General features: G+C 32.8%; 1 protein-coding gene across 2 annotated transcripts in view; it reads left to right on the top strand.

The window, feature by feature from the left end:
• The first annotated feature begins 2,407 nt into the window (after positions 1-2,407).
• LOC111004075 overlaps positions 2,408-23,763 on the top strand; it is a 29,954-nt gene continuing 8,598 nt past the window's right edge. For both annotated transcript variants that reach the window (XM_022274909.2, XM_045634366.1), the window contains exons 1-2: positions 2,408-2,644; positions 11,593-11,775. In XM_022274909.2, the coding sequence (XP_022130601.2) occupies positions 11,619-11,775 (157 nt within the window). In that variant the 5' untranslated portion in view covers positions 2,408-2,644; positions 11,593-11,618. The remainder of the gene's footprint in view (positions 2,645-11,592; positions 11,776-23,763) is intronic.

Raw genomic sequence — 23,763 nt, 5'->3', positions numbered from 1 at the left:
GGAATATGGCGTCCCGCAGGGAAGCGTGCTTGGCCCGACATTGTTCCTGATATATATAAATGACCTTTGTAATATTCGGAGCAATGGCGGACGGATCTACTCATACGCGGATGATACCGCGATTGTGTACACGGGAGCGACTTGGATGGCTGTGAAATCCGCAGCTGAGCTAGGTCTGGCTGAAGTAGCTGGCTGGCTTAATACCAACTTACTTTCACTTAATGTTAATAAAACAAATTTTATATGTTTTACTGCGAATCAAAGATCTCAGCCGGGTTACGACTTTGGAGTTAGGATTCATAGGTGTGGTGATCCGATTGCCCAGAATTGTAGCTGTCAGACCATAGAACGTGTCAACTCTACCAAATATCTTGGAGTTACAGTGGACCAAAGGTTATCATGGCACTTACACATCGAAACAATTATGGCCCGGGTTAGAAAACTTATTTGGATATTTAAAAACTTACGCTACGTCATGCCCGCGTCATTGCTTAATAAAGTTTATCTAGCCCTGGCTCAATCTATTATAATATACTGCATTCCCGTATGGGGAGGAGCAACTAAAACTAAGTTTTTAGATTTAGAGAGATCTCAAAGGGCCCTTATTAAAGTAATGAACTACAAACCATATAGATACTCTACCGATGACCTTTACAGAAATAGTGGCTTATTGAGCGTTAGAAAATTATACATTTTGCATATCACCCTACGTATGCACAAAACACTACCATTTAGTCCAGGTAAACTAAAGAAGAGACGTAAAGATATTGTAGCATACGCCCCACGCGTGCACACAGTTTCTGCTCAACGTCAATATACTACACAGGCTGCCTACATCTATAATAAACTGAATCAGAAATTAAATATATATCCGATGTTATTATATAATTGTAAGAATACCGTAACTGGGTGGTTGAAAACTATCACATATGAAGAAACAGAATTAATTTTGACGAGAATCAGATAAACACACACACACACACACACACACGCACGCACACACACACACACACACACGCACACACAAACACACAAACACACACACACACACACACACACACAAACACACATGCACGCACTCACACGCACGCACGCAAAGACCGTGCGTTATTATTTGTTTAATTTAGTTAGTTTTTAATTCAAAAATAAATAAATAGAAAAATAATATATTTTGTAACTAAGTTTGTCAAGTCATATTTCAGTTGTTTTGGTCCAAACATTGTAATCTATAATTTAAGGGAAGTTGCGAGGTTGCTCCATCACAAGTATTATTTAACTTACTGGGGCTACCTCAATTTTACATGTATGTTAATGTTTGTGATTCAATAAAATATTTTTTTTTTTTTTTTTTTTTTTTTTTTTTTATGAAAGTCAAAAAGAAATACATGTATCTTTAATTAAATGCCTTTAACATTTACTGCCAGTTCCCAAATCAAGAGCTTAGAACGAAAGAGAAGAACTGGCAATAAACACTCCGCCACTCTTTTTAATCGCCAAGTTTTTTGTTTTACTCAATGTTTGCAAGGAGCAGCAACACCTGTTCCACATGACATCTTAAGTAATGAATAGTTATTTAGTAATAATAAAATAAATTTGAAAACAAAGATTTGTCCTCTATCAGCAGGAGGCATGGTGAATTAGGAGCACACACTTACATTCTCGGTTGAACAACATCAGTCTAAAAAACCGCCCATATAATAACGTAAACCATTAAAATTTTAATTATTCGGCTTTATTTTATAAATACATTATTTCTATTGTCTAATTACCGCGTAGTAAAATAATTTTTATATACGGATAAAAGGGACTTTCCGTAACTTAGAAAAGGGATTACATAATAAAATAACTTTATAGAATTAAATATAATCGTTATTTTATCCCCCAGAGCACCTAACATTGGTATATGACAACTTCACTCGCTTCGGGAGTCATCGGTGTTTGTCGTTTTCACTCGGTAAATAGAGCCTTCACTATTTAGGGGGACGTATTTGATTTATTTTTCCCAAAAATAGCAATTAATTAAGAAAGTACTATCAATATGTAAATCAAACGCTTTGTTATCGTTATTTTAATAAATTTTCTCTTCGAATAGATATGTTATAATATTGTTTTGTCATAATATATGTAATTATAGTAAGGCTTTTAAATTTCAATAGGGTACCGATGAATGTGTATGTTCTTTGTATATTTTCCTACATTTAATAAGTTTTATTAAAACTAACGGAAACTCATCTGTAGATCATCTGTGCTGAGTACTTACATTAATGATCGACGGATTTCTAACATGCATTTTTTTTAATTAAATCAATAATTGGGTTTTTTAATGCCCAAGTATAGTCCCTCCCTGTAACCAGGGGTGCAACGTCCGCGCATGCGCGTAAAGCCACCGCCCGCTCCCGCTCGACACTGCACGCGCTACACCACCCTTATAAAACACGTTCGAAATTCAAACAATTATTTTTTTAAATAAAACCCTACAACACATTAAAAGCTAAAAATCAAATCTAATGCAACTAATCTTCAGAGGCTTGCGAGATGTGGACTTGATTAAGAGTGCTTGTTATATAAAATGTTAAATTAATTAATGCATATATTATCTTGTGATGTGCAGTGTTAAACGTGACTTGCGTAAGTAGATTGAGAGGTAAGTTTTATATTCCTTTGTGTTCATCATTGATCAAGTGAGAATCCTTTAATAGGTCAAAGCGACGCTCATCCTATAAGGGAAGTAACTCAACATATAAATTGTATATAACGTACCGTACTTCTGGGCAAACCTCTTTATCCTTTACACGCATATATATCTATATATTTGTAAGCTTTAAACATAACCTTAAAATACGTTGCTCGTAGCAGCACATTTTTACGATATTCAAAGATATCTCCATATGACTGAAATATGCATTATAGATTACAGATATGTATTAGATACAACAATTTTGCAACATACTTTTCCTTGCAAACAAGGAAATTAATATGGATGACTCGGTATGAAAAGCATTTGCCAATGTCACACTATCACGGCAAAAGATTTGTCTTGATACTTTCTGGTTATCGGAATTGAAAGGCGGCTCTATGAAGGTGTTATCAAAGACATCTTAATAGAAACATGACGTATTATATATTTAAGAAATTGGGAGAACATATATAGATGCCGGCACATACATACTGTTTCGAAGCTTTTTAGCTCTGGGCCGTAACACTAAAGGGTAACACTCCGTATATATTTATTTTAATTTACCCCAACTCAATTTAACTCTACTGTACTAAAATATTTTTAAGCCATTATAGTTTTGTGTGTCTACTCTTTCATAGGTAGGCCGGTAAAAATCGTGGAACTGGATTATCAAAAGAAAAGGTCCCAAATTTTAGATCAAAATCAAAAACTAATTTTTGGAAAAAAAAATATTGAGTTATCTTGAAGACACAAAAGAGCGACTTTTTATTTCTTGTGCGGTTACTAGATTTATTTTGAAAGTCACCTTAGAGAATATAAATATCTATTTAAGAAAAATATAGCACTTCTTGTATTTATACTATCGGATCCGACAGACAGTCTTTCATACAAAAAAAAATTATAATTAAAATTAGTCTCGACTCCACTTGTACACACAAAAAATCCACGAAAATCTGTCCAGCCATTTAAGAGTTTAATTACGAACATATACACAGAAGATTTTGATGATGCTTATTTACTGTATAGATAAATAACCTGGATTTTTGAATCTAAACCATCCAGGGCGCCCAAACGCATACAAAGAAAATATACAAATCGGGCAAGCCGTTTAAGTGACATATACAAGTTCATTAGAATTTTATATAGTTAAAAATATTAAAAATTAAATTATTTGCCAATTTTCGGATTCATCATACGAGATAGAAAATTAAAAAAACCCAATAAGCAAACATAAAAATCAAACGACGTAGTAAATTTCCATAACTCCCAATTGAGATAATACAGAAATTGGACAATCGTGCAGGCGTATCGTAAAATACGCCTCGACGCAGCTATAAATAAATTGAAAATAATAAAACAAATATTTCCAATAGTCGTGGACCAAATACCAATAGTACAAAAGTTAATAATGTTTTAGTTATCCAAGAACCCTAAACATTGCGTGTCACCATTTTAATTATAAACACGTTCTTATTAATTGGAACAAGTTAAGTTTTATCGTGAATTAACGCTTATTAAGCAGGTATATGTTAAAAAATATGTTAACATAACAAATAAATATACATGATTTTTCATATTATATAGTCATGAAATAACTAAAACAAATATAAAACTTATGAAATTATATATTCACCTACAGTACGAGGTCCGGCTGCAGGATTAGTGCGCTCATCGTTTATTTTAATATTATTATAATTAGGTAAATGTATGTGTATATACTCGCCTATGTCTACTCGGCACCCCAAAAAAAGGTGGATAAAAGAAATAGAACCGGTAACAGGAAGCTAATCGAGAAAGAAAGCCATGGACACAGTCAGTTGAAAAAATCTGGAGACTTTTACCCGCGAAGGGGTACTGAATTTAGCTAAGATATAGGATATTGTATAACAAGATAAATAAAATAAAAAATATAAGCTGTATCTTATTTGTCATGATTGGAAATGCAACGGGCTTTATTGTTATTAAATATCTACTAAGTTTCCAAAATTTGGCTTAGGTATTTTCAATTAAATTATTTTGATTTCATTTTTGGTACAACATTTCGTTCACTTGTTATTTCAATAATGTATCGTCTACACGACGGCAATTTAGATAAAGATTTTAAAAATTTCCCGGGTGCCGTTGCCCACTTTGCCGCACTTCTTCATAGCCAACTGTAAACATCAGAGCAGTAATCCTGCAGCCGATCTTAGACCACTAGATTGTGACATGGATCGTGTTATTGATCATGTAAAATTAATTATTCTACAATTCGAGTTAGAAAATATGAAAAATGACGAAAAAAAAATCATTTTTTTTCTTTTTTGTGAACAATGTTAGTTAGAATCTTATTATCCATCGCAAATTAAGATCAGTTCATGTGCTCAAACCCTGGTTGTCCATTTTCTTTATATGTGCCCAATCAACCTTTGTACAATAAAGCTAAATATCACCCAAAAACCAGGCAGGTCTCATTAAATTATTACAATCGGAAAATCCTTTCTTGCGATCCTTGATGAAAAATTAAATTCCTCAGATGATAAATTCATGTTCAATATATCGCTTGCACTTGAGAAGTATAAAATACATTTAACGTTTGAGCCAACAAAATTCTAATTTGAAAAACTAAATGTGAAAATAGCTGAAATGTTTTATACGAAAATTAAAACTTTCATTATATTTTAGAAAGTGTCTTAATTTATGCAACACAAAGCGTGTCGGATGCTTTCAAAGTTTTGTTCGTGTTCATTCAGACAATAGTTTTATTTCGAACAATGTTATCAATGTGTGTGTGTTTATAGGCAATTTTAGCCTTACCATGGCTATGTGGAACCACCTGCCCGACTACTAATTCGACTTAGGGTCCGTCAAAACACCGTACTAATTCTTACAAGGCCGGCAAGCGCTGGCAAGCTTTCTAGCCGTGTGAATGTCCATGGGCGGCGGTATCACTTAACACCAGGTGAACCTTTTGCCCGTTTGCGCCCTTTAACTTAAGAAAACATAATTTAGATTTCTTTATATGCGTCATAATTTCTTACTTACGTCTTTTCAAATGAACGAACGAATAGATTCTATAATTGTCTTTTTAAACATGTATAGTTTGTCATGAAAGTATAGATCGCAACATCATTTTGTCAAATAACTATTTTAGAATATTTAATACATTACTACATAAACGCCAATGATTGTCGCAATGTTGGTAATTGCAATATTTAATTAAGAAACAATTTTTTCACTTCGTTGCTAATACAGATACAGTAAAATACAATACAGTACATGTAAAATAATTAAATAAAATTTCAGGCAACCACTGTTAAAAAATAATAATATACTATATTAAATAAAGTTAGCACAAGAAGAGCAAAAATACATGAGACATATAGTTACTTGGACAAAACTAATCCAATTAAAACATGTGTATACAGTGAAAGGGACTATAATAAAAAAAATGTTTTGTCATCTGTATTTCCTACGTGCCGTCGAGTGATAAGGACTAAAAGTTCACCTGACCATTTTTGGCTTTGATGGCTTTAATGATCATGATTTCTTCCATTTATTATTTTTGCTGATACTTAATGAAATGAAAAAAGTTTTTTTTAATGTAATGGAATGGAAGGGAAATACGTAGAAAGCTCACCTAATATTAAGTAATACCACTCCTAATAGATACTGTCAGAAGACATTGTCAGAAGCCTCGAAAGTATCTTGCCGGGATTTTACACTACTTTTTGAAGAACTCTAAGTTGAATTGGTTCGGAAAAACTTGGGTATAGTAATACAGTGTCTACTAACTTTATATTAAATCACAGAGCTGTAAATTCGCCAAAACAGTTGTTTTATTATATGATTGAGTCACCAATTAGTTATTCTAAATAAATTAAATTTAAATCATCTTTCTTTCAAACATTCTATGAATAGATAAATTAAAATACACACTTTTTATTTCCTTTTTTAATAGAAATGAAGCTGATTATTAAATATGGCTATTCCAGTGGATTTAAAAGGCAAGCATTTTAGTCGTAGCAATATAAATTAATATTTAACCAAAATATACTAAAGCGAAAGTTAATTCTACACTTTAATTTACATTTATTTATTTATTTACACTTCGTTACTATATTTTTGGTACGATATATATTCAAATTCAAATTCAAAATTTATTTATTCATGTAGGTAACAATGTACACTTATGAACGTCAAAAAAAGAAATATTAAATGAATTTAATTTTACATTTACTGCCAGTTCTCAAATCAAGGGCGTAGAACGGAAGAGAAGAACTGGCAATAAACTCTCCGCCACTCTTTTTAATCGCCAAGTTTTTTTTACACAATGCTTGTAAGGAGCTGCAACCACTACACCATGTTCCATATGACATATTGAGTAATAAAGAATAAAAAAATAAAAAAAGATTAAAAACAAAGATTTGTCCTCTATCAGCAGGAGGCATGGTGAAATAGGAGCACGCACTTACGTACTCGTGAGAACAACACGCAAAGACGTAGTATAAACAACTAATATCACCGCAAACACGAATTCAAGTACGACCAGTCACCACAAGTAGCACCCGTTCACGAGTATGACGCATGGCCAGCCATTGGCCCCCTCGCCATATTTTAGGGAGAGAGACAACCCGACGCATGGACGCCGCCACAAGCAATGACATTTGAGTGAGCATGACGATCCTTGAAATGTGCACTTGGCTACACAAGAAAATAGTAATAATACTAATTATACTGAAATAATTTGATACCACATGAATCACGGTTTGTTCCCACTTTACATTTAAAAAAAGTCGTAGATGTCGACGATCGCCCCATAGTCTGAAAATGCAGCCGAGAGATTCTGTCGCGTTACCTATTTATACTGAAGCAATTCATATCCAAGCACTATGATCGTTTAAGTATTCATTTATATTATAATAGGCCTTAGCAAGCAGTTTTACTTTAGTGTACGATTTAAATTTATTTATTGACAATATTTGTATCTCACTAGGGATTTTGTTGAAAAAACGTATGCAATTGCATTGGAAAGAATTACTCGTTTTATGCAGCCTTGTGGTTGGTGCGCTAATTTTGTCTTTATTACGAGTACTATAATTATGGAAGCTACTATTATTTTTAAAGATATCTATATTTTTCCGCACATACAAAATATTCTCATAAATGTATTGACTTGCCAAAGTTAAATATAAAAAAACAGGTTACATGGTTATTAGACTACGTTCGCTTACAAGCGATTTCTTCCAGACAACCCAAACAGTAGAGTAATTAACAAAAAACAACATAAAATGTAACACTAACTATAACAAAAATTAATTAAAATCAAAAATAAAACTGTAAAATCTAATAAGTTACAATTAATATATGTATACGCAGTATATATCAGTCGGTGAATTACAAAAGCGAAAATACAAAATCTATTTTTTTTAAATAAATTATAAGACTGCGCTCGTCTGATTACAAGAGCAGTTCCAATACAGGATACTTTGCATGGTAAAGGTCATAATTTCTCTAAGCAGATTATTTTGTTTTTTTAGTAGTGTTAACTTTGATTGCGTGCATTTGATTATCGTTCACGCAATTGAGAGCTGTTTGTCGGTGAAGGAAATTATTGTAAAGATGGTGACATGTCTTAAAATTTTACGACGACTTGTCAAAGAAAATTTATCGATGAAATAGATACATGTTATTTCCTACGATATATCTATTGACACAAATACTTCTTATTATAATGTTCACAACAAACACGTTTCAATCAAAACATGTCCATATTTCTGAATATGCAAATTTGTTCAGAAACCTCTAGTGAGAGTTACATAAACGAATTTATTTCTTTCAACACACGTTTGAAATTGGAGCATGTTCGATTTTTAAAAGCTTGTGCTACGTACTAGAAGTCTGTCTACAATCAAATATATCGGCTGATCTGATAGTACTTTTTATTGTAAGTAAAATGTTACTAACATTATAATAAAAAATAATTATATACTCCACACCGCAACCCCTTATCACAAATATGGTTCATTTATATAGTTAATAAATTATTCCGTTCACAATTTTATTCTTCCCCATGTAAGCAAGTGCTATATTGGCACATCACAGACAAACAAACTCACAACCACAAAAAACAAAAAATAACTTAAAATTATCAAATTATCTGTATATTTTCACATGTTTCTATCTTATTTATTTATTTACAGAAATGCATTATCCTGACAGTTCTTAAAGCCAATACTATAATTTCGAAAAAAAGTATTAAATACATAATATACCTACACAATAAGGCTACTGTGATCTCACTGTGCGATCATATATGTAGAAAGTCGAAATAATTAACTCATTTAGGTAACACAATGTACACTTATGAACTTAAAGAAGTATAAAAACTTCTAATTTTACATTCACTTCAGTTCTCAAATCAAGGGCATAGAATAGACGAGAAGAACTGGCAATAAACTCTTCGCCACTCTTTTTAATCGCCAAGTTTTTTTGTTTTACACAATATTTGTAAAGCGCTGCACCAACATAGTTAATTAATAATAATAATGGAAAGTCCGAGACAGCATTCAGTAGGGACTTTATTTTGTATTTTGTTAATAAAAACTGAATATTGTAAATAATGTATCAGTGTAATTTATGCTAAACACTATCAATAAATTATTAATCCAATAAATTAGGCGATTTGGTAAATATGAAAGCAATATGAAAGGTCGCACCACTGCAGTGCGCAATGCACAACCGCTAACCACTTCAGAACAGCTTTTAATAGTCGTTTATTTTAACGTTAGCTTTGAGTTAAGTTGTTTAGCACCTTCGTTAAGAAACTTACTTGGTTATGAGAATTTCTCGACGACTCTTAATATGATGATTATATTTAGATAAGTCTCTCAAACGTATTTCTTGTTTTGATAAATGTTGTTTCATTGAGATAATGAGAAACGCCGAAGTTAATTACGATTTAAAACCATCTGTTTACTAGTATCATGAGAATCACAATCCAATTGACCAATCAAGCGTTGCAAGGTGGACGTGAAGTTGCAGGTGAGATGAAGTGAAAACAAGCTGGATTTTGACAGAGGAAAAAGACGAAGCTCACGCTGGTCACAGTTGGAGGTGTTATGCCCTATGTGATAGGATATTAAATGATGACATAAACCCAAAATTGACTACTTCTATCAGGCACCGCTTAGGTCAAATTTCCTATGATGTGCCTGACATACGCCTTTCACTTTAATTGAGTCGTATGCCGGTTACCTCACGATCGTTTTCTTTCACCGTACTAGCGTTAAATGCCCTACATCAAAAGTGTGTACAGTTGGGTAACGAATCTACAACCTCAGGGAAAAGAGACGCACGCGTCAGCTAATAGGCTAACACTGCATATATCTGGCTCATAATAAACTACTTGCCTATATTGTAAATGTTATGTGGGAGAAAAAAAAATAAAAAATATATATATTATTATATCTCTGTGTATGACACAATGATTAATAAATAAGTATGGGTCAATGAAAACTTCTGCGTCTTTCTATAAAAACACATTTAAAGGGGTCTTTAGAACAGTCAAAAACACGAAATTACATTGAATTTTTCACTAAAAATGCAGAACAAAATATAAAATTGTTCAACAGTAAGAGTAACTGTCCGCCTGTGAAATTTTTTATGGAAATAAATCCGATCATTATTCAGGATCGGACTTCACATGTCCGAAAAAGATAAATTCGTTTTCATTTGCATGGCGCGTGGTCAATAACGACATGATGAAATTTATTACTTCACACCTTTTCTATGTCACAATTTGCAGCGACCTATCTGAATACAAACATATGCCAAAACGAATAAAAATATCCAACCTTGAAAAGTATGAGTAAATTCATTTTTTGTTCTAAGACATATTTAAGGAAGATAATTTAGAAGGTGGATATACCGAGCTAAGGAAACAGCAGGTGGTACATGGCAGAGAGTGGCACAGTCCAGCAGAAAAGGCGGAATTTGGAGAAAGACTTTGCCTAAAATGGCACACCGATACCTAATTAGAATGTGATGTAAATGTGTTAAAGTGTAAAGGTATCTCAAATAAAATAAAAATAAATAAATAAAAAATAAAAAGTTTCTTTATTTGACCCAAAACAAATACCACATTACATAATATTATATTACAACATTCATTGTGGTCAACCTAATATATAATATACATCTATGAGCACTAGCGTTTAAACTAGGCCTAGCCTGTACCTTAAAGCCCATTATTATTTTTTATCAGTTAAGTAAATTAATATTCTGTGCTTCCATGAAATTGTTTACGCCACTTTGAGTAGTGAAAAGGCTCTCTGCCCTGGCAATTTTATTTCTATTAAATCCTAGAACAATTATTTCCCTCATGTTAGAGAAGTAAGTTATTTTTAGATATAATAGACAAGAACATGATAATAAAATAATCTCGTATCTCGAAATGATATACATCGAGAACAACATTCCAATAATATTGACTATAAGATTATAGTCGGCCCCGGCTAAATTCTATGTATTAGGTTCTTAATAACAATGTGATCGACTGTTACGTATATATGATCAAATAAAGTATTTTTTTGAGAAAAGGGATACTTTACTTTAACAGAATCCCAGAGGCTCTTTTATATCTGCCTTTTAATAAATTTAAGGATTGCATTAAAGAAAAGCTGTGTAAAAAGGCTGACTATAAAGTTAACGATTATTTAGTTGATAAAAAGGCCTGGGACTAGTGACGTGGAATAAATGATACCTGTATATTATATTCCAAAATAAACACATTTTATTTTTATTTTGATCAAATATGAGTAGTTCGTTTGATGTTATAAAAGATTTTGACTATAATTTATTTTTATTTTCAACATCATTTGTTAGAGTTTCTCTTTTTAACCACTTCACAGACTCATGATGCTTATTTGATTCAGTGGTTTCCTGTCGCGGTGATGTCGTCATGTGGGTGGTCACAGTGCTGTGCGCGCTGGTGGTGACCGGCGCCGGCGCGCCCAACGCCACCCATCGCCGCGCTGATCCTCGAGAGCTCTTGGTACCGGAAGACGAAGACGATCTAGTTCTGGACTACTATGATGAAGCCAGGATTAATATATCTGGTAAGATAAAGTAGGATTTAGATAAAGCAAGACGCACGACGCGCCACGTATGGAACGTCAGACACGGTTTTAAGAGTAGTAATGTGTGAGTAGTAAATCAATTTCTGATATGGTTAATCGTTTCTCAAACTTAAAAAATAAATGACCAACTAGCCAAAGAAGTCACTATTTGACTGACATACATTTTTTAAACTGAACATTAAAGGAAACATATTGTAGGCTCTGTCATAAGCATATCTTATTACAAAATGTTCATTAAATTTCACAAAGAATTATGTTTAATATCGGTGTCTAAGTTTCAAATAATAATTTACTAAGACTGTGATGTAACATGAAGGTAATTGAGATTAGTGTGTCAAGCTGGGCGTTAGGCATTTCTAACCTGGTTTTTGACGTCTGAAAAATTGCCGTATTTGACCTAAATAAGTGTTTGAGCGGAAACGGCATTTCAAATTTGTTTGCTTATTTAAATAGTGCATGCAATTCACGTTGTCATGTTAAAAATCTATCTAAAAAGAATCATAAATGAAACAAATTCTTTTATTTTTATTAACGATTCAAATATGTATATGAGATATATTCTAACTATTAAAAGTAAGTGTGTACTCCTCCCTAAAGGGCCGGCAACGCACCCTTTAAAATTTGATGTCTATGGGCTGCGAAAGGCTCTCTTGCCCAGATATTTTATAGAAAAGGACTAGCAATACTTAGAATACTGTACAGTCGAGATTATAGGAAGATAGAGATGCAGCTAAGCGAATAGGGGGGAAAGTGAGCTGTAATATAATATTATATATTGGATACACGTAATTTTAAAATACGTCAAGTATTTTTAGAAAAGCTTATATGGATAACAAATGCCTGCCTGAAAAAATTGAAAAGTTAAATGATTATCTATTTTACTTGTAATTTGTTTTTTGTTTATGTAAATATATACATTTAATAAAAAATACATTCACTCATAGGTCTTTATTATACTATTAATATATTTATTAAATACACAACAAGGCAGTACAAATATCTTCATTATTAAAAATAAACATATCATCCCATTACAACTGGATGTAAACCAATTAGTTAGCTAGTTTATCTAACGTTTCATTCATTACTATGTATATTTCAAATACTCTATTTTTTCTTTTACCGTTTTTTTTTTATTTTTTTAACTCATATCTATTACTCATTCAGAGCCAAGCAAGTTGTTCAGAGTTTAAATTCCTCCCGTGTTAATATGAAAATTCTTTTAAACGTAATTTTTCAAAATGCCGGTGCCATTTATTAATATGGTAACAAAAACGTTTTATCTTTTTATAAATTTAAAGTAAATAATGTTTTCTTACGCCGATTACAATTTCACATTTCCAAATTGTAGAAAATAATAAACTTAAACTGGTTAAAAAAATCAAAACAATAAATTTTTATCTTTAAGAAAGTAGCTGATCCAATTTCAGAATGAAAGAACATTAGTAAACACACATTTTTTCGATGACATGCTTCTAAAGCCATTATCAAAGAATTAAGTATATAACCTTATTCTTTGATTATGGCTTTAGAAGCACATCATTCATAGTACTAAATCTACGGCATACTTTATAAAATATTCCATCTAAAATATATGACAATTAAAGGAATAAGTGTAGACAAAAAAAAACATTAAAACATATACAAGATAAAATAAGCACACATAAAAATAAAATTACCAGAAATTTTTGGGAAAGCAGAAAACGAAATCATCAGGAAAAACAGCAAATCAGCGAAAAAGGCGCCCAATAATGCTTTCTCTATTACGTATTCGTATTTCTATATAATAAATAGAATTTTCTACTTAAAGTGTTGAGTGGCACTTACACTCAGCTATTGTGGTATATAATAATAAAAGTGCGCCGTGGTTTGACCCGTCAGCTAAGCATGTCAAGTGCACTTCGAATGAGACCTTGAAAGCTAGAACTAGAACTTTCGATGAATCTACGATTGTATAATGTGCTAATAGATACAGTTTTCCAAGGCCTCAAACTCGTCCTTGCGGATTCCGCATCAAATAAATACCGGAATGTGTTATGCAAAACCTATTTTCCTCAAAATTTATTGTTTACGCTTGATTTATACCCATTGACTGTTTAAAGAAGTTAACTTAATTAATTATGTACGATGATAAAGCGTTAGCAGTAAATACACACAACATGACACAACTTTATTCCGTCAAACGACCCGGGAAGAGAAGAGACAATCTCTCTGTCATATACAAAAACTCCCGCGGTTCCAATTTGTAGAAGAGGGGTGAAATATCGGTATAGGAGGATATCTGAATATCTATATGAAAGGCCGGCTTCGCAGTCTCTAGATGGACTTCGGAGTCTCGGGACAGCCGTCCACCACCGGGTACTGACCGGGTACCATGGGGTATATACGGACATATGTCTTGTCGTATGGGAGGCTCTGAGAATCGTGAGACAGAGTATATACATCACAGCACAAACGCGAGTATAAATATAAAAAATATAAAATATAACAGGCTAAACCTTGCTAAACCATTGAATCACTTCATGACAGTGTGTGAGTGAGTGGTACTGTCCGCGTCGTACCCGCCTTTGCCTGCTAGCAACATCAGGGAATTCCCACTAGGAAGATTCCTGATTGATTGCGCTGTTGTAATAATCTCTGTCACGTCCCAACGCCGATCCCGGTTGCGCCCTTGCCTGCCTTTTATAGAAGCCGATAACCGATGCTTGAAATGTACTACGCAAGTTATGCGTTATCAGCTAAGAATTTTTTTTTGGTATTTCTAGCAATGTGACTTCTCCTTTGTACTGATTGTGTCAACATCGAAATTCGTGCATGTAACGCCATTTTCAAAAGCTAATTCGTTTTGTTTAAAAGTCCGTTAAACCTCTCTCGTTTAGCATTATTCAAGAGATTAACTCGGAAATGAGTTATAAATAAAATAGCTCAATCTTGAATATTCGTTTCAATGGGGACTTCATTAGATATTATTGAAGAGATGTTTGTGTCACTGGCGCCCAGCCAAACGCTTTGATTGCATAATGCTTACTTTATTGCCATCGATTCAAACAATGTCGGGAATTTTTTATAATGCTTAGTTTCCAATCTTGTTAGTATGAGGATACGTCAATTAATAACGTCTTTTAGGAAAAGCAAACTACGAAGCTGGTAACAATAATATAAGCATTTATTCAGACAAGATACAATTTTACTTAAACTAGAATAAACTGGTTTGGTATTGAAAAATTCACTGAAATAATATTGAATATTTACATTCCCTTGACAACCTTGTCTGTTGGCATTTTGTTGGCAAAGCCCTCCTCCAATTGCCACCATACATTTCTGACTTGGGCAGTTCAGGTCCATGTTCCACCTGGCACGGCTCTTATTACATCAACCCTATTCGGTCCCTACGGCGGTGTACCTAGCAGCATTTCCTTGCTGTATTGTGATACTTATTCGTTCTCATTAGCTCTGGGGTCACCGGTACTGTATACCAGGCTCCAACTTAAATCTTACGAAGCTGGTCATAAACGATTTTTTTTTATAAACTACCTGTCGCCAACCTACAATGAATACAATTTTTTTTCTGAAATGGAATAAATAGTTTATTTTTTAGGCTTTTTATATTCCTAAATAGGTTTTATGTATTAGGTTGAATGTAGTTTGGAAAAAGAAAACAATACAAAATAAACTTTATCTTTGTGTAAATAGTGTTTGATATGAAAACACAATAGCAGTTTAGGCATAACCATGTAAATACAATAAACATAAGCTTTTCTGTATTTTAGTAGGCTTCTAAACGCCATAATAAATTCGTTAGATATACGGTCTCTACTGATTAAAAGTAATATAATATTTTCGACGAATAGACGACAAGTTATCAACTATTTAGCAAAGTTGAAGGAGCTTAAAACTTTTATGCATCGTCATAATTCGAAAGTTTTTAAATAAAGATAGTTAAATATTAATTATCCATATACAGAAAAATATAAATAAATAAAATTAGTCAGTTTACTTAAGAGATCTAATATAAGCTACGTGTACTCATTCTCATGTTGGAAATAAATTATATAAGATGTAAAAATAACATTGAATATTATTTATTAGTAATCATAACTATGGAATATACAGTATCTTCAATTCTTATCCTATATAGTAATAATAAGAATAATTAAATAATAATAAAAAGAAAATTATAACAAATTTAAAAAGTTTGGTATGGGGCGATGCACCTTTAACGCTAGCAGCATTTCCTCGCTGTATTGCGATACTTATTCGTTCGTTAGCTCTGAGGTCACCGGTACTATCTACCAGGCGCCATCTTAAATCCTAATTAGTGCCTTTGCACTTGAACATGGGATTTTGTGGACCTAGAGTGGAGGAAAGGCCCTTATATTTGAACCTGCAGCCGCAGCATTTCTGCAGCCGCGCCTTCTATTAAGTCTAAAACTTTTTTTTTTTTACTGTATGTTTCATTGATCATTTCTTTTATAGACAAGTAGGTTGTTTGACCACGCCTTAGATTTTTATTTGTCTGACTGGCTGGTTGTTTTACGATTTTTTCTTTCACCATAAATAGTATATGTAATTCCAAAAATATTAAACACAGCCAACATTTAAATGTATCACATGATTAAGAATGGGGCGCCTATTTGGGCTGACAACTGCTATACATGATTTTATTCCTTATGCACGATTATATACTTCGCTTCGAAGTTGTACGACTAGACTGGTTGTAAAATGTTAGTTGCTGGTAATAATTCTTAGAAAGCGTACATACAAGACAAAATGCAATTAATATAACTAATCTCTGTTCAAATCCCTGTGACAAATAGGTTTGTGTAACGCGAATGACGAGGAAATAGCGCCCCACAATGCCGATAAGATAGCACCAATTCCCGCGCTCTATTTAAAATAGCATTTTAATTTAACTGATACAGAATAAAAAAAAGATAAGGTAACACAACTTGTCAGTCGCACGACGCTTCAGACAAAAGCGGCAGCCAGTATTTTATACAATTTAATTGTTAGTGGAAAGAGAAAATTGTTTTAATTATTTGTTCATTCTGAAATGAAATTTCATTTAAACGGCATAAGTGTATTAACAGAAATGGAAATGAACGAGCGTTCCATTTCTGTTAATACACGATGGTAAAAAAGTTTTTTAAGGCAGTTTTAAGAACCAGCTGCCTACTGAAATACTTTGAAACCAATTCGACTTAGGGTCCTTCAATAAAGGACGTACTAATTCTTAAAAGGCCGGCAACGCACTTGCGAGCCCTCTGGCATTGAGTGCCCTGGGTCTATAAGGAAAACATACTTTGTTTAATTAGACTTAAAAATAATGAACACACGAATAGGTACTCACTTATTTGCCTCGTTATTTTAGAGGCATGTATATATGTATATACATTACAAGGTACTTGATCGCTAAAGTACCTACTCCATAAAGTACGTACCATAGCAAAAAAATCTAGTTTAATTCAACCGCACAACTAAAATACTTTTTGTCACTTGTTATTACAGCGTTAACATAAGTAGGTAGAAAGAGATAAAATATTCCTTAGGTTTTAAGTGTATAATTATATATATAATTTGTATGTAAAAGGAAGTTCTTAAGCATTTATACACTTGAACAAAGAACTGGTCTGAGAAGAACTTCAAGAAACTCTGAGTTATGTTTTATATCACATACTTAAGTTATTCTTTTTAATATTTACTTTTAAAAGAAACTATTCTTACACATACTCCTACGATACAATAGTATTTCTTAGAAAAGACATAACATAGATATCGATGCAGTTCATTATAAAAGGCTTCTTCAGACACGATCGTTAGTCAAATGTAGACTTAATCACATGTATCCTTTCTTTCTAGTTATTCTGTCCTCCATGAAACAGTATTTCACTACTATACTGTAACGTATCATTCCGGCACAGACGAACCCTTCAAATAAAGAGTTATTTTCAAATTTTAGCGGGGCAATAAATATTTAACCAAGTTTCAGCTATTTGCTATTAAATAGAATTTCTAATTACACATCACGGTTTCGTGTTTTGCAGTTGATATTAATATAGAAATAACCAATAAAATAACATATGAATTAGCGGTAGCAGTATACATACAGCAGTACATTATGTAAAAAAAACTTGGCGATTAAAAATAATGGCGGAGAGTGTATTGCCAGTTCTTCTCTTCCGTTCTACGTCCTTGATTTGAGAACTGGCAGTAAATGTAAATTAGAATCATTTAAACTATATATCTTTTTTTTTTGACGTTCATAAGTGTACATCAATAAATGTTTTTTTATTGATTTGATTGATTGGTCCATTAAATAATCTGTTACGGACAGAATTCTTGACATCACTGTACAACAGAATCGGTTTAATTTAACCTCGACAAAGTGATAGAGATTATTGCAATCCAGTGAATTTATTGAAGAAAAAGTGGTAGAAGTTCAGTTATGTCATAGATCGCACTCGAGGCTATGAATGATCCTTTGGAGAATATTTTCTTCATTTTTCTCGAACTGTAAATCCCGTTGTGAAGTCGCTTTTAAAGTAACGATTCAAATCTCTGAGATTTCTGAGTTTAGAAGTTTACTGATTGTTAGGAATCAAAATATAATGATTTCATCTTTGCTAACGTGTTTTTTACCTCTTATATTGAAGTACTATCGGGCTGGTACAAATATTATTCGGTTTCTTAGATATTCAATCTGCCACTAACTTATAGCATCTTCATCTTATAAATATTGTTGTACAGTTATTGTTGAACGGTGATCGAAATACATTTATCCACTATACTGTTTAATACGAGATGAACATTCACACCAACTTTGACTGAAGAGATATCTGCTTACTGCTTTGCTTACTGGATGCCATCAAAATAACTTGTAATAAAAAGCTAATCCGTTCTTCTACCATAAAAGGTTATAATCAACCGATGCAGTACATATTTCCGCACCTATCCGACTAAGTCCTTCAAGAAAAGAGCGTCAGTTCTTAAAAGGCCGGCAACGCAGACGTCGCATAATGTCGTGAGGTTCTTTAGTCGAACAATTCTAATAGAGAAAACTTTGTGTATTGCTGTGGAATATAAAGAATCGAAACTTGCACACTAAATAAGGTTCAAACTATAGTAAGTTAGTACTTTGAGCTTTAAAAGCTTTTGGATGCTTGCAACAAAATGCTCTTTGTTAAACAAGATCGTAAACAGCAGCTTCTTAGCGTTAGATTCGGAAACGAGACGCAGCGCCAAATAAGACTCAGACTAAATCTAAATTCAATTCATTTTTACGTAATAACCTATAAACCACAAATTGGTCTGTTTCGTGATTATTTTTTTCCAATAAGCAAATATGTGATTAGCCTATCAGGCAGATAAACGCCGTCAACTTAAGGATTTTAAACATGCCGGTTTATTAACCGTATAAATTGTGTTAAAAGCATATAAACTGAAAGTCCATTGGTGCTCAGCTGAGGTTCAGCCTACGACCTCAGGGAGAATCGCACGCTAAAGCAACCAATAGTACGAGATCCGGCTGCAAGATTAGTGCGTTCATCGGGTTTTTACTGAAAACCAAATGTTCTAATTAACTAGGTACTTAAAAATACTATCGGAAAAATTTTGATAGGCAATTTGCTATATTCTCCTACATAATACATACATAAAAATTTGGTTTTTAGCAAATATCCGATGTACGATGTACATTAATCCTGCAGCCGGATCTTAGACCATAAGTTAACACTAACTAACAAAAAAATGTATCTGTTTACTTCATGATTTAATGGTACGAGAAGGTGCGTCTTCGGTGTGGTTTCCCTATGTGGTTCCGTACAGCTTCACGCCTTTGTTCATACATCAAGTAATTGCGTTCCATTAGACTACAGATAGAGCTCTCATAACCACAGATTTGAGACACAAATTACAATTACTATGACTGAGTCTTGGAAATGCAGAAACTATGTTTGGGTATATTTACTATGAAGAAGATTTTGTATATTAATTAATTCTATTAATCTTTAAATCGGCAGTCAGAGTTGCAATTGTTTCTTTAAAATTGTTTGCTAAGTACAAATCCCCGGCGTTTTAAAATTAACAGAGGTCTATTAGTAAGCAGCTCATTATTAAAAAAAATTGTCAAAACTAGATTATTTATGTTTTATTTTTAAATTACGATTTCAATATTTTATTGTTTTAGATGTTTTTAAACGGTCAATATTTCTTTCTTATTCTTAATTCTTAGACAGACTCTCCAACAATAAATAATTATTAATGCCATAATTAATTCAAATAAATACAACGATATATTTTTATCATATTGCTGGATATAATGTATTTCGGTAACAGTATCAAGTAATTATTGTCTTATGTTGTGTAGTGTGTTCCCGCCAATAAATTTCCTCCTATTGACATATGACCTTTTCCTGTAATAATCTGTCACGCACAGAGCACCACTAACTGTTATAATTTCAAATTACGATGTTCTTTAGGGAAACAAAACAATGACGCCGGTGTCATAATTAATAGGAAAATAGACAGATAACTAAATAATATTTTTAAAATAGATTAAAAAAGAGAATATTTGCTTTATTCGCGTATGATTTATATCCCTTGTGTACCTTAGCAGTAGGCTTAATCCTAAGCCCAGGTGGTAGAACCTAGATTTTAGAGATCATCTTGTCACTTCATTAAGTTTTCACTATAAGCAACCAGATATAGTCAACGTTCAAAACATAGAGTGAATATATTATTTTTATCGTTTATAAAATTATATTATTGTTCTAAATTCAAAAACAGTCAAATTTAGACAGTAATAATAAACTTGAAAGTCCAGCTTATTCGGTTCAAACAGAAATGAGCCCCGATTCAAAATTATATATTATCTGGCCTTTTTCGTTGTAAAATTACGAAAAAACTTTCGCGACAGTACGGTTAGTAACTTTGTACGAGGGATTAAAACAACTTTTTCTTTGAATGACACGGCAAACGCTGTTTACATTCCTTTGTTTTAAAACCTTCTTTTCAAGTATTTGTTCATACTTTTAAATTTTATTTATTCTCTCAAAAATCGCACATGCCAAAATGAGGACAATCAAACACATATAAAAAATATGTGAGAAAAATGATATGATTACACATAGAACATATTAAAACATCAGAATGCGCAGCGCTAACCTACTACTACACGGTTGGTCACAACAATCGAGTAGCCTGCAAGTATTTATAATATTCCTTTTCTCTCTTTTTTCTGCGATTGAGGCGCAAACTAGCTGATGTGGTCTCTGGCAGAATGACCAGCGCTGTAGAACACTCTCCTCCTCAGCATAATGCTGAGCCAGGGCTAATTACAACCACAGCACACACGCATTACACATTTGAAACGAACCGAATGGGAAAAGGGATTTTCTTCGTTGTTTTTGAATATTCTTGGTTATTGTTCTTTTGTGTAGTTATGTGTGTGTGTTTTTGTTTGTAATAAATGTTATCTCTATGTCTTAATTCATTCAATTGTCATTGTAGAATAGATTAATCATATTTATTTTTGTCAGTATTAACATCGTTTTAGAAATCCTTAATACTGCACAGTAGTTAGCACTGCAGTGGAATAAGCCGATGCAGCAGATAATCGTATTGAGGTCGGTCCGGCCTCGCTCCCAAGGCTCGACTCAACCATGTTTCAAATTTATTCCCTTTGATGCTTTGGTCTTATGTTCCTTGAACACTGAGACATTAATTCCTCATTCTTAACCGATGTAATTAATGGTGTGTGTGAGTAAAAGTACTGCGTGTAACAAACACATAAGCATTAGTAGCGCCATTCAAATAAAAAAAAGTTAAGCCCTAATTAAGTGTGGTGGCGGATTTTCAGATAATATGTAAACACTAAAATAACACTTTGTTTGAAGCTGGGTAACAACTGAGTATAATGGTTTAAAATAGAGCTTATAACTAACAAAAACTAACTTGGCTGATCTAAGGGTTAACAAATCTAAGAAACACTTATTTTATTAATCATTACAATTTATTAATGTGGTAAACAATCAAGGGCTTATATTGGCGTTACGTAGGCAATGATTGTTGAAGTGTCGTTTACGCTTCAAATTTTTATCTAAAATATTTATATGTACCGTAACTTATGATGGGTTAAATAACTCCGTACTTTTGAAGTCACAAAATTCTGCAATTATTAATTTCTGGAAGTTTTTCACGTTCCGCATCACCAGACACTTTCTTTTGCGAACTAGCATACTGTGGAAGCGACTCCCGGTGCAAATTGCTGAGACGACGACCTTTATTGTATACTATTATGGTAACGCACTCAGTAAAAATGGGTGACGATGGCGGTCCCTTTTGTTATAAAAAAAGAATAATAGTAAATATCAGACATATTTTGACCTTATAATTTAAAACCAAACCTTAATTTATTTAAGCGAATAAAGATGATGTAATATGTCAAAAGCAACGCAAATGGGGCAGTTAATAATATGTATGGGAGAAAGAATTTCTTTGACCTGCAAGCGTTTTCATCTTTTACTTTATCGCGTGGTACTTTATTTAAAATGTATACCAGTATAAAGTCTAGCTCATAAATATAAGAGAGAGCTTCATAATAACCGATACGTTATTTTCATCTACCGATGGAAGCTAGTGACACCTTATTTTTCAGGCTTTGTCAGCGCCTAGATCCAATTTATTACACCAATTTGTGCAGTTTTATATTGAAACGAAAAGGTTTTAAATAGTTGGAAAAAAGCCAAACGAGCCCAGATGGAAAAAATGATAGCAAACATTCACCTTCGCTTGGGTATTTTTTATGTAGACAGTATGCAAATTACTTTTGACAGGCTTGTGCAATGTTTTGATTTATTGAATTCTTTTATAAGAAAGTTGTATGTTGAAGTCGCCTTCTTACAAATTTTATTTCTTTTTCTTTTGTTCCTTGTTATAAGAAAACTTACAAATACTTCTAAATGCGTAGCTTGCGCCACGACGCGATCTTCAAAAGGATCATACGTTGTTTTTATTAATATTAAAAATTTAAAGGACTACCTATACCTATACTCTCCATATTTTTTATGTACAGTAATGGTTAATTTAGAGTTAATGTTAGGTATGTACCTATAGGTAAGTTCAATTCTAAATAACAATTATGATGCTATAACCGTATTTTAGGTTTTCTTATTGGATATGCTTCTCTGATATTTTAATAGACAAGAAGCCTTCTGTGCCGACATATGTCAATTGTCATATAATGTCAAATTGATGTCCTGGAATTTGCAAACACGAGAATGACAATCACAAACTTTCAACGCGGACGCGTTGACGATGTTTGGAAGGGGCAAAGATTAAAAATTTCCATCTCCTAATTCTGAAAGCTTAATTCTCGGAATTTGGAACATTTAAGCTGCGCCATACAATTATCGTCCACCTTGAGACTGCTATTGTGATAATGTGATTCCAACGCAGCCTCTGACCCAGATAGTGCGACCAGCGAATTAATTACTTGCAATTTGTCGACCGTAATAATTGAATGCACATTTTAATTGGACAAAAATTGCACCGTGACGTAACGTAGGTCAGGCCTGTACCGTCTTTTGATGAATGACTCGCTATTTATAATTTCTATTTAAAATCGCTTTGTTCGTAGCGTTTTGATAAACGTATTTACTTTATAGCTTTGACATACAGTTTCTGTGTAAATGTTAAAGTAACTTTTATTGCTGTTTAACTTGCATGGTAAATATAAGAAAGTATTACTAACGTAATGTAATATTTAGTCCATATCTTAGGCCAACGGTTTTTGAAGTTATACTTCTTTTGGCGCGTTAGGGAAAAATGATAAAAGTTTTGTTTTACGATACTAGTAATGTTACCTTCAAGAAACTACGACGTCACTTTTACGTCAATACATAAGTGTATTTCTTAGTTTATGATTTTATAAAGCTGTCTAACTTCACGTTATTTAATATAAGTATACTT

Source organism: Pieris rapae, chromosome 2, assembly GCF_905147795.1.
Source record: "Pieris rapae chromosome 2, ilPieRapa1.1, whole genome shotgun sequence".
In the NCBI taxonomy this organism is placed as follows: domain Eukaryota; kingdom Metazoa; phylum Arthropoda; class Insecta; order Lepidoptera; family Pieridae; genus Pieris; species Pieris rapae.
Note: the sequence above shows the minus strand (reverse complement) of the source record. Positions and strands in the feature narration are given on the sequence as shown.